Source organism: Macaca thibetana, chromosome 15, assembly GCF_024542745.1.
Source record: "Macaca thibetana thibetana isolate TM-01 chromosome 15, ASM2454274v1, whole genome shotgun sequence".
Classification (NCBI taxonomy): domain Eukaryota; kingdom Metazoa; phylum Chordata; class Mammalia; order Primates; family Cercopithecidae; genus Macaca; species Macaca thibetana.
The window spans coordinates 42,603,202-42,615,559 of NC_065592.1; the positions used below are offsets into that span (position 1 = coordinate 42,603,202).

Below are 12,358 nucleotides of genomic sequence, written 5' to 3' on the forward strand. Positions count from 1 at the left end.
TCACGCCCCTCCCATGGGAGGGAGGAAACACGCTCCCCAAGGGAGGGAAGCGCTTGCCTGAAGGCTGTCCATTCGTTCACGCCCAGTGTCCACAGGGTTATGAGTGATAACAAAGAGTGGAAATTATACAGATAATCGGATGAATGTTTTCCAGCTGTATGGAGCTCAGAGAATGGTCATGAAGCAAGGTTCATGAATAAAATATGAAACCGCATATACTGTATGGATCTAAAAGAGCCTGGGAGAAAATATATCAAAATATTTGCTGTGCTTCTCACTGTGGGGAGAGATTAGTGGTGATTTTTAATTTATTCTTTATACCTTTATCTATTTTTAACTTTAAAAAGAGCAGAGAGAAAAAGCAGCATTTTTAAGTAATGGCAAAAAGTGAGGGAGAATGCCAGCCCTAGCCTCTGCCAGCCCCTGGTGGGCTGGAGAAGGAGCTGTGTGTGGTGTGGGTGGCGCTGACCTGAAACTCTGCAGCAGGGCTTCCTTCTTGAGATCCTTCCAGGTATCCACCAAGCCCTGCCAGCGGTGGCGGCTGTCCAGCTCCTGCTGCAGGGTGGACTCCATCAGGTTGATGAACAGCTGGGCGAGGGCCTTCCGGTTGCCCAGCAGGGCATAGTTCATGACCTGTGGTCACAGATGGACAGGGCTCTAGACAGGACAGGGTCTCTCTTGGGTCAGGGCAAGTGTCAGTTAGAGAGGAGCAGTGGGAGGCTGGAGAGGGGAGGTGCAGGCTGAGGGCTGAGTGTGGTGGTTGCAGGACCTGAGGGGGACTGAGGGCTCAGTGGGCACTCAAGGAAGCTTCCTGGCACTGAGTGGCCATGGACCAGGGTCTTCCTTGAAGGTTTAACCATAGACCCCGACTGCATGAGCTTCATAGCAGCTCCAAGGTCACTTCAGATGTTTGTTAAAGAAGGTGAAAGGAGGTAGGCACTCAGTGAGCTCTAAGTGTTTACTCCTTTTTATAAATTTCTTCCAAAAGCAGAGTGCTTGTGCCATCAGGGACGAGCCACATATGCTTGTTAGGAGAACCGAGACCCAATGGCAAGATGAGGCCAGAGCTAGAACATTCTTCAGCAGTTCTCCCATGGCTTCTCAATTGGGCACCCTTGGCATGGGCATGGGGATGATTCTCCATTGCATGGCACTGTTTTGCCCTTTAGCATCCTTGCCCCTGCTTAGATGGGAGTAACTTCCCCCATCCTCCCTGGTTCCAAATACCTCCAAACATTTCCCAAAGCCCTCCAGGGAGGTGGCAGTATGCTGGGGCAGTAGGTGAGAACCCTGCCAAGCTCAGAGGCTAGAAATTCCAGTAATGCTTTTCAGTGGAGCCTGAGGCTTGATGCCAGCTGTACTTCCTAGCTGGGTGGCACTGGCGAGTATTTCCTCAACCTACAGATCCGCAGCCATAAAATGGGGTTCATGCTATTTATAGAATAGGGATTTCGTGACAATAAATGAGAAAAACACAGGTAGAGCAAGTAGCAAATGCAAGTTGTAATAATGAGTGAAGCATAGGGAAGGGAAGCAGTGAAACACATCCGGGACACTGAAATCCTTGACTCTCCTATTGGATAAAACGTGCACAACTTAGGAGCCCTCCCTGATCTCAGAAGACAGCTACCACAGCTGGACCCTCTTTTATTATCCTCCCAACAAATCCTGACATGTATTATAGGCAGTCTTACAATGGCTTGACATGATTTTTCAACTTTATGATGGGTTTATGAAGGTGTTAAATGCATTTTTGACTTTCTATACTTTTTACTTATGATGAGTACATTGGGATGTGACCCTATCGTAAGTGGAGGAACATCCATATTATCTTCATTTAATGACTCAGCAAGCTCCAGGCTTGGGCTGAGTCATTTCAGAAGCTTCCACATCCGGACAGTTGAGAAGGTCTGTGCTCACTCTTTGCCTGTGCTTTATCCGGGTCACCACGGTGCTGACGTGGGCTGGACCTGTCTGTGATTCTAAACACCGTCCTCTTTTCAGCCTACTGTGTTGCCAGGAGGCCCCTTATCCAGCAAGCTCAGCTCACTGCACAAGACCAGGAAACCCACAATGTGCCTTTGGGCAGCCAAAAGAGGAGTCCTCTCTCGCAGCAGAGGAGTCAGACTTTGCTCTGACTTTGGAGACATCATGAACAACCTTGAATTTTGTGCTTTCCACCCCAAGGAAAGCGGCCAGGGGCAGGGGTGCTGGGGGCACCGACAGGGGAAAGCAGTGGGGACAGAACCAAGAGGCAGGCTCAGCAATGGGCACAGACCACTGGTAGGAAGAGAGGCAAGAAGAGGCAGAAAAGCCAGACACAGCAGGCAGAGCAGGTCACTCGAAGGTGGAAACCACCCTGAGACCACCGTAGTCCCCCAACGATGACTCTATAGTGTAGCACCTATTGCATTGCACACAGTTGCTGAGACATGACCTAGTAGATGCTCAGTAACATCGCCAGCGCTCCAGACAATAGCCCTATATGAGGTATGCCTGGTTCAAGATGTCAGGGAAATATGAAATGTACTTTAGAAAGATCTCTATTGAAAAATGCTTACGATAGCAAGGACTCTGCTTCTCTACCTAAGAGACCCACCTGGGCCCCTTAGAAACGTAATAGATGAGAAGCCCACCATTCCCGAGACACCAGACACCAGGTTCGGGGTGTCCCGGGTTCCTGGTCCTGCCCCTTCTCCCATGGGCTGATCCCTGCCCAGGAAAACCACTCACCATGGCTTCTTTATTTATCAGCTTGTACACATCGGGCCGCATGAGGTATGAAGTTTTCTCTATGACTTCAGCATATTTCTTCAACACACCTTTTAGCTAGAAATGACAAGGTACCATACTTAGTGACTCATTTCCTGGAGAACTAAAAGGAAACAGAAGGATGCCTAATAAACCTGGCAAGTGACAATCACCACAGAGCCCACCTGCAGCCGACTTACTTTATTGACTCGAGAGAACTCCAGCGAGTGCAGGGCCTCATCCAGCTCCTTAATCTCCTGCTTCTGGAGCAGGAACCGCCTGGCCACCTTATCCCACAGCTCTAGCAGGGCCTATGCAGAGAAGTCTGGGTCAGGTTAGGAGCCGGTGGGAGGGAGGGAAGAAGCAGGACCCGGGTGGGGCAGGCCCAGCCATGAAGGGACCCCTACTTGGATGGTGTAGTCCTCAAGGTTGGTGTCGTTTTCCACCTTTAGGAAGAGACGGTTCATTTCTTCATCAGACTCGGTCAGCTTCTTCAAAAAAAGTCCCGCTGTGTCCACAATGAGAGCTTCCATTTCCTGCAACAGGCCAGGGGGATGATGGCCACAGCATCAGAACCCCCAGGAAGGAGAGAGCCCTCCCTGTCATAGGCGAAGTGCCAGGCATGGTCCCATCTCAAAAATGATGATCGTTGCCTAGACCTAAGGAGTCGAGGCTCGCTAGTCAGCTCACAGCCATGCCACACACTCTGCACTGAGCGCTCCTTCTTGGCTCATTTGATCCTCATCACAGTCTTCAAATTGGCTGCTGACATCGGGCCTAGCCTACGGTTGGCACTCAACAAATATTCATTAAAGAAGTGGCCAAATGAAAGAATGCCAAGTTTACTTCAGATGAGGAAACTGAGGCTCAGGTAGATGGCTTCACCAAAGCCACAGAGCTCAAGGGTGAAATCAGACCTGGCATCTAGTTGGGAACGTATGAAGAAACATGGCTGGAGAGCCTGTTCTTGGTGCTTTGGGCACAGAGCCAGCTCCAGGAATCCAGGGCAGGGCAACACAGGTCAGAGAAGACTCAGGGAGAAGAGGACAAGTGGAAATCTGGGGCTCAGGGCAATCCAGAAGGGCAAAGGCTGGTCTCATTTAGGGAACATTCCAGACACCAGTGTGTCTGGAGATGAGGTCTCTGGAGAGGAATGAGAGCTGAATGGGGGGCAGTCCATAAGAGCCCAGCAGAGCCGGGCTGTCAGCGGTGGGTGTACCATTCTGCCCTTCATCAGAAGGACTGAGCAGGGAGGCCAAAGGCTAGGTTTGGTGTCAGACCTGGAGAGCAGTTCTGACTTGGGCCTTATGCACCAAGTCAGGTAAGACTCTCTGGGCCTCACTGCAAAAGGATAATAACAGCACATGACCTGTAGCGCTTTTCCAAGAACTACGGGGAGCTGTGCTCACAAACACTCATAACGAGCCACTCAGGCACTAGGAGACGGTTCCATGTCTGTCTAAGGCTCTGTGAGCCCCTGAGGACCTCTGCTGGAGAGGGGAAGGGAGGCTGGGAGCCATGACACACCCGCCTTTGGAATGGCACAGGAAGGGAAGAGGAGGGAGAGGGAGGATTCTCACCTTTCCAACCTGCGCAATCTCCTCCTCAAAGCTGGCCAGAGCGCCCTCGTAGCTCCTCCTCTTGTGTTCTGCTCGCCTTTGAAAGGTGCTGGTGCTCATCTTCTCAGGAACTGTGAAGCAACAACAGAGGTGATGAGGCTGCCTTCAGAGCTCTCAGGCAAAGGCAGCACAGGCAGGCAGCCCCTGCACACCGAGGCCCGACTCAGAAGGTGGACCCGAGAGCCAGGTCAGGGTGGCAGAGGCTTAAGGAAAAAGAGAAAAGACAACAGTGATTCCTGAGTGCTAGAGGGACTGAGGCCTCAGATACATAGTTAAAAGCTGAAAAATCTCCTAAATAGTATGCACAGAATGTTTTTTTTAAAAAAAAGTTCTATGGAAGCAAATACATACAGAAATGATAGCTACCAACACTTCCATAGTACTTCCTGCATAGTGGGTATTGTTCAAACTCAGCTAGTCTTCACGCTGAGGCCACGAGGTGGTTTCCATTCCTAGCCTCGCCTCACAAGTGAGGAAACTCAGTCATGGCAGGTTGAAGAACCAAGCTGGCCAGCAGCTGAGCAGGGATCTGGGCCACTTGCTTCCAAGTCTATGCTCCTGCCACATGCTCTGCTGTCCCCTTTATCCAGGTGGGAAGCCGGATGCCACATGGGTTAACCAGGGGTGGGTTGGGGTGGGGGCTGGTGACTCTTCGGAGAAGAAGAGGCGCCATTGTGAAGGGGAAGGTTTTACTTTCTCTTTCTCTCCTTCCTTTGTTTGTCTTCGGTGAACACGTATTTTTTTTAATCATAAAGAAAAAAGGTTTTTATATTAGGATAAGGTCAAACTAGGACAATGTGGTAGGAAGGAAGAAAATGCAGATGAGAAATACTGTTGGGAACTTGCAAGAAAGCGCGTGGAATCCTTTAGTCACCTGGTTTTCATCAGTAACTGCCCTCCATGCAGGCAGCTCCCCTCCTCCCCCAGCTCCCTGCACAGGTGAGGACTCTCGGGTGAGATGCTCAGGGAGAATGCCCTTCAGGTGACTGAGCTGAGGAACACAGTGGGAGCTCAGGGCCTTCCTCAGAGGAGTTGCCAGGAGACGTCCCCACCTCCTGCCCAGGTCTTGCCCTGGCCCAGGACAGGCCTGCCTTGAGGCTGAATGGAGGCTCACCCATAGTGTCCATGAGACCCCGCACTTCTCGGGCAGCGATGGTGCTCTCACTCTCTCGGGCTTTTTCTCTCTTGGCTCTTTCCTTTTCCCTGAGACACAAGCAGAGAAGAGTGAAGTCCCGATGCCATCCATGGCAGCTCTGGCACATAAGGGCACCAAGGGGTGATTCTCCAGAGGGCCTGTGGACAGTAGCAATGGACTAGGCACACCCCAATTCCAGAGAGCCCTGAGGCAGTGCCCAGGTTCCCAAAAAACGCCGCTTGGGGTCCCCTGCCAGCAGACACCGTGGGTCCCTAGGTGAGAGGTTGGGTTCCTGCCTTCAGGGAGCCTGCTCTGGCTCTGGTGGTCAAGTGTGGATGATGAGCCTGAGACACTTCCCAGCTGGGGAAACTGAGGATCAGAAGGGGTATGAGCAGCCCAGTAAAGCCAGATCATGCTAGCTCTTGGCATGCATCCTTATTTGCTCCTTCAGCAACCCATCCTATGATGTACTTGAGGTAACCCTATTTTCCAGAAAGGGGGAAGGGGCTTATAGGAACCACAGAATGCAACAGAGAGGAGACTCCAAGATCCATCCTTGTTACACTAAGGCCCATGGAATTTGGGTGAGGGAGGAGACAGCTGGGGTTCCAGGAGGAACTATTTCAACAGGGAGGACCAGTGGGGTGGATGTGACATCAGCTTTGGAATTGGCATCTGTGAATGCCCTGTCCATGGGGCAAGCACCACAGAAATCCCGCAGCTCCCAGTGACTGCTGCCATTCCTTGGGCCCCCCATATGTCCAACACTTTCCAGCCAACTTCTCATTTAGCCCTCAGTGCAGACCTAGCAGCGAGGAAGTTGCTGGGCCTGGGCTGCAGCTGCTGGGGCCCAGGCCAATCTTCTAGAGAAAGGTCTTTCAGACCCTGTCATTCTAAATGCTCCTGGACCAAGCAGCCCTGTAGGAGCTGAGATGATGACCCCTGCTGTCAACTCTGGCTTCTTAGTCACTTGCTCCAGGGACTTGGGGCTTGTTTATACCAGTGGTGATTTACCCCCTGGCCTGGGCTGGTCTCCATCCACCCAGGGATCTGCCCTGTGTAATGAGCATATAGGTGGACTGTCCTTGGCTGGCTGACTCTTCAAACATCTGCACCCTTTGCTTTGATGCCTGAGGGAGACAGGGTGCCCTGGCTCTGCCACTCATGTGTTTGGCCCAGTCTGGCCTCTGCTAGCCCTGCAGAGTGTCTAGAGGGAGCTGGGCCTGATGGGTAGTTCCTCTAGATTCCCACCTGGGGCATCAGGCTCCCTGTAAACCTGGACCCCCACCTGGGGCATCAGGCAGGGTGACATGGGCTAGAGAACGCTGATCTCGAGTCTGGGCTTGGGTGGGCCAGTGGATTTTTCCGTCTGTCGGGAGTTAAGAGCATGAGGGTCAGAAGCTTTGGGGGTGGCTTTCCTGGGAAAATTCAAAGGCCAGGTCAGGGCAGAGAACTGTACTCATCAAGGGGTCTGTCCCTGCCCCAAAGAGGATGAAAGGAACCACCAAGACAGGCAGAGGAGGCCTGCTTTCTATCCCAGAGTCCCAGGCCCAGCAAGGGTTTATGGCTTGTGTAGAACTCAAAGTGCCTAAGGGAAGCCCCACGCCTGCTCCATTCTTTCAAGAACCCTGGGAAGAAGATCTGTTTCTTCCTTTCCCCATAGCTGAGAGTCAGAGCTCAGCAAACTGAAGTGGCATGCTTAGGAACCGCTGAACCTGGAAGTTCACAAGAAACTGCTGATCTCCATGCCTGACCCCACCTGCTCTCATCTCAGGGAACTGCATTTCTGCTGTTCACCCAGCACTCAGGCCAGAGACCAAGGGCTCTCAGGAGCTCTCTCCTCCCCTCCAATTCATCACTAGGTATCATGGGTTCTGCCTCCAAGAGACACCCGAGGCCCATCGCTGCTTTCCCTCTCACAGCCACCAGTAAGGTTATGAGGACAGCTGCAGTGTCCTGTGCCCTGGCCTTCCTGCCTCTTCTTGAAGCCCCCTACATTCTGCACAGAGCTGCCTGAGGGACTTCAAAACTGCAAATCAGCCGCTCACTGAAGTAAAGTTCAGAATACTGACTGTGGCCTGAGAGGCTGCTCCCAGCCTCATCTCCTGCCCTCTCTCAGGGTCCACTTACCTTCAGCCTTCTGGAGGGGGCCAAGACCACCTTTCTCAGAGCCTTGTCCCCATACTGCACCCTCTGGTTTCAGGTGATCCCTTTCCTCAGAGAGCTTTCCCGGCCCCCATCCCATAGCCCCTGTCCCCTTAGTTAGAGCTTTTCTGCCATTGGGGGGATGTGCTTATTTATTTACTTTTGAGGTCTCAAGTTTCATAAGGGTGGGATCCCCACACCCAGTGCCTGGCCCTAGGCACTTAATCAATAATGATTGTGGGAGTGGGAGAATAGCGGCAAGAGAAGCAAACCACCCTGCAAGGTAGGTATTAACCTCCCTGCTTTAGGGGTGGTACTTGAGACTTCACTCCTACAGGCTACTCATCTTGTGCCAGCTCTTTTTGAGTGTTTGAAGGCTCAGGTACTCTAGTGCATGGGGGTGAGGCATGGACAGCAGGACCTACCTGTGGAGAACAGGGTTTTCCATGATCCAGTTGTTGGGGAGGCTGTGCATCCACTTCTGCTGTCGAGGAGACATCACCTCCCCTTCAGGAGTCTCCACCTTCTTCATCATGGGTATCCTGCCACTCTTCAGGGTCACAGAATGCTCTGCAGCCCGCTTCCTGGTGGCCGCCAGGGAGTGGACCAGCTGCACCTGAATCCAGGGAGGACCAGGGATGGGGGAGTGGTCAGAGCTGCTGACTCCCCAGCACTCTCAGGCTGATGGTGGCTGTCTAGAAAGACATCCAGAGAGCTGTATAGAAAGGCACTTTTCAGGGAGGCCTTCAACCCCAGGGCATATCCCTACAGCAGAGCTCTCCTTCCAGTAACAGTCACCCAGCCACTTCAACGAAGGCCTCTTTTTAAGAACCTTAAATGAAGATTAAGATGAACATCTCAGCCTTTTCTATAATCACAAGAAATTGGAAAAACAGAACTGACAAATAATAGGGATTGGCTGAGTAAACATGGTATGTCCGTTTGATGGAATGTTAGGCATTTGTTAAAGATGAGACCCACAAAGAATTTTTTATAACCTCAGGAAATGCTTAGGAGATGATACATTGTTAAACATATCACTTAAACACGCAAATTAAAAATTATAAGCAAAATTATACAGTATGATCTCAAAATTTAAAATGCATAGGAAAAGGCCCTGGAGGAAATATGCCAAGAGTTAAGAATGGCCTTAGAGACAGCAGGATCGTGTGAGTGATGTAATTGCTTTTTGGTTTCTTTAGACTTTTATAATTTCCAGAGGTTTTACAGAGAATTATTTAGGGCTCAAATTAGGAACGCAGATCCCTTTTAAATAAGCAGTACAGAACTTCAAAGGAAGGATTCGGGTCTGTGTGTTTCTGTTAAGATCTTGTTTTGTCTATACAGTGCTTCAGAGAAGACAAGGCAATTGCAATAACCTACACTGTTGTCAAGAGGGCTTCACTTCAATACAGTTATGGGAGTCCTAGATCAACAAGCGGGCAGCCACTCAGCACGGTGAAATACATGGGTGCCCACGGGCATAGAAAAGGGTCTGTGAGATACTGTCACGGAGAAAAAGCAAATTTCAAAACACTAGCACAGAATGAAGCCTATTTTTTAAATACAAAAATTAGACATGTTCTTATGCATGGGAAAAAGAGAGGTCACCCAGTGGTTCCATCCAGGCTCTTTCTGAGTAATTTACATTTAAAATTTTAATTTAAGTTTTCTAATTTTCAAGAACCGACATTCTAATTTTGTATTGGTACAAATTTAAGAACCAGTAAGAATTATTTTTAAAATCAAAGTAATTTCAAAGCCCTTGTTTTATTCAATTTCCAGTAGGGAAGCCCTGGGAGGGAGGGAAGTTTGGAAGAAAGCAAGGGAAGAGGCACGGAGAAAAGGGGGACAGAGGGCGGCTCCTACCTCAGCCTGGAAGATCTGCTGGTAGGCTTTCCCACTCGGAACCTGGGTCACCTTCCCCACTGACGACATCTTGGCCGCTGGCTGTATGCCCCTGCCGGGAAGCCGTCGTCCAGGAAACGCGTCTGGGCTTTGGTGTCTCAATTCCAATTCCTGAGGTTGGGAAACCGCCCGTCCCAAGCTCAGGTTCAGGTCCAGGCGGGACGACGTCTGGCCTCGAGGCGGCACCCCAGGGCGGGACTCCCGGGGAAGGACTCTCTGCTGGGGGATAGGGGCCTGGGGAATGTCGACTCAGGGTCTTAACTTTCAAGGAACGGATGAAACTAACCTCAGATGAGCTCCGAACTCGAGCAGGAGGCCGGTTCTCCCCGCCGCGCAGGGCGCAAATCCGAAGGGACTTTGGGAACGCGAATAACACAGGATTATTGTTTGTGCTTCACTCTGCCATGCTCTTCTGGGAAAAGTTAACAGCGCTCAAGATGTCGGTTGGGACTGGAACTCCAACGCGGCGCTGAACTCTCATCAGGGACCCTAACCCACCCTCCATGGGACACAGGGAAGGAGAATTGGAGGGAGAGAGTAACCTGATTCAGGTCACGCTAATTAGGCGCCTACTGTGTGCTGAGAAGACCCAACCAGCCCCTCCCATCCCCCTCCCTAGCCCCCCAAATAGACTGAGCAGCCGCTGGACATCCCCCTGAGCCCGGCAGATTGGAGGGAGGCCTTGCGCCCGGCCTGGGCGCGTCCCTGCCTGCAGAAAGCACCTCTCAAGGCAGCCAGGGACGGTCCAGCGACAACTGCAGCTGGACGCCCATGGTCTCCAAGGCAACGCGGAGGGGAGGGACTGCCCTGGCCCCGCCCACGCTTTTCTTCCCAGGGAGGGGAGGTTGCTCTTAGTAATGGGAGCGCCCCACGTGGAGTAGTAAAACTCAACTACTTCCTTCAATGCCAGTTTCTCCTCTCCACAAGGACTACAATCCCAGGGCCGCCAGGAGCAGCACGATTAAATGTTCTGAAAGGTGGTAGGATATATGAGATGTAGCACTGAGCCATCATGATCAACAAAGTCCATCCTATCTTATTTGCCTTGGTTAAAACCAATCTCTGCTGGGAGACAGCATATGGTAGTGTTTGCCTGTAAGTTAGAAGCTGAAAGACTCTGGAAAAGACCATCTGTTTCTCAGTTTAAAAGAGGTTGAGAGCTCAAAATTCAGGGATCAAGGCTTGCCTGGCCAGAGATGAAAATGCTTGTGGTTGGCACTGAACGTGGCCTAGGGTTTCCCATATATATGAGACACCCAGCGCCTTTTTACAGAATCCCTCCCTTTGGCAGTGATATGTTACGATTGCTAATAAATGCTCATTCTTCGGTCCTGGGTTTTATTAACAAGGTGAAGTACTGTAACAAAGATTAGATTCACTTTAGCTGGAAAAAGAAAACGTGTAGGTGACTGAGGGAAGGGATGAAAACACAGTAACAAATAGGTAATGTCCAGGAATTATCTGCAGTCTCATATCTCTTTCCCATCCAAGGAGGCCCTACTGGCTTTGGCCTTGAACGTTAGAAACTATTTTCCCTACCCAGATGCTTTCTGGGTTCTGGTTCCAGGCACATCTGTAATTTAGGGGTTTCTTTCTTTTTAAAAATTATATGGCTATAAATAGTAGGCATGGACATGTCAAGTATGGCATTTTGTTTTAATTGAACTCCACATTTATTTTAGAAAATTAGAAAACAGAAAAACTTCAATGGAGAAAGTAAAATAACCCATAATCCTGCCACTGAGAATTTACCTCCCTTAACTTCCAAGTTTTTGAGACTGTGTGTTTGAGTTTGGATCAAACGTGGAAATTTGTGTTTGCCTTTTGGATGGCATTTCCATTCTCCTCCCAACCTGATAATATCATAGTTGGAAAGACTAACCAGTTAGAGATCATCTGGTTAGTCCACCTCCTGTGTTTAGATATGGGCAAAAAGCCAGAGACAGGGAACGGAAAGAATGACACCAGGGCCTCTGGATCTTTTTCTTGTAGCTCAGCATCACTTTTGATATTTTCCCTCTCACTCTTAACTTTGAAAATGTCTCTTGACCCCATCTTTTCCTTCCTCTATCCCAGACTGTTGTCTGTCTTCTGCATAGTCCAGACAAAGCAGAGCAATGAGGACCACCACAAGAGCAAATATTTAATGAGAAGATTTAATGCCTGCAATAACTATGAGAAGGGTGCCTTAACTAACCCATTTTATAGATTAAGAAACTGAAATTCAGAGTCAGTGACTTGGCCAAGATCTCCAAGATAGGAAGATCTAGGATATGAATCTAGACCCTGTAATTCGAGTCTTGAACCACCTGATCTGTGACTAACCAGGAAAAAAGTTATTTAATCAACTGATTGGATGTGCATGTTGAAGCATAGCATACATATCTAAAAGCATGGAAATCATAAGTGGATAGCTCAATGAATTATCTGAAAGGAACGTGCCTAGTAACCAGCACCCATAAGAAATAGAGCATTACCAACTCTCCAGAAGCCCCTTTTGTGTACCTGTCATGTCACTGCCCTCTCTTCCTGCAGATAACAAATATTCTAACTTCTGAATTAGTTTTGCTTCTTTAAAAATTTTATTTAAATGGGGACACTTTTATGTTGGGCTTATTTCATTGTGTTTGTAAGTTTCATACTTTTTTTTTTTTTTTGAGACAGTGTCTTGCTCTGTCACCCAGGCTGGAGTGCAGTGGCACAATCACAGCTCACACTGTAACCTCAAACTCCTGGGCTCAAGCAATCCTCCCACTTCAGCCTCCCAAGTAGCTAGAACTACAGGCATATACCACTATAC

At 49.8% G+C, this 12,358-nt stretch overlaps 2 protein-coding genes across 2 annotated transcripts in view; both read right to left on the reverse strand.

Annotated features, from left to right (window-relative positions):
• The window catches only part of CCDC180 (coiled-coil domain containing 180), a 68,810-nt gene extending 58,903 nt beyond the window's left edge, over positions 1-9,907 (reverse strand). Inside the window, exons 1-9 of the mRNA XM_050762284.1 lie at positions 9,845-9,907; positions 9,520-9,669; positions 8,076-8,266; positions 5,485-5,573; positions 4,332-4,441; positions 3,159-3,287; positions 2,952-3,062; positions 2,734-2,829; positions 470-633 (exon numbers count right to left, since the gene is read on the reverse strand). Coding sequence (XP_050618241.1) covers positions 470-633; positions 2,734-2,829; positions 2,952-3,062; positions 3,159-3,287; positions 4,332-4,441; positions 5,485-5,573; positions 8,076-8,266; positions 9,520-9,588 — 959 coding nt within the window. The 5' untranslated portion in view covers positions 9,589-9,669; positions 9,845-9,907. The remainder of the gene's footprint in view (positions 1-469; positions 634-2,733; positions 2,830-2,951; positions 3,063-3,158; positions 3,288-4,331; positions 4,442-5,484; positions 5,574-8,075; positions 8,267-9,519; positions 9,670-9,844) is intronic.
• Positions 9,874-12,358, reverse strand: part of LOC126938037 (stimulated by retinoic acid gene 6 protein-like) — a 69,482-nt gene continuing 66,997 nt past the window's right edge. The window contains exon 19 of the mRNA XM_050762109.1: positions 9,874-9,970. Within this exon, the coding sequence (XP_050618066.1) occupies positions 9,939-9,970 (32 nt within the window). The 3' untranslated portion in view covers positions 9,874-9,938. The remainder of the gene's footprint in view (positions 9,971-12,358) is intronic.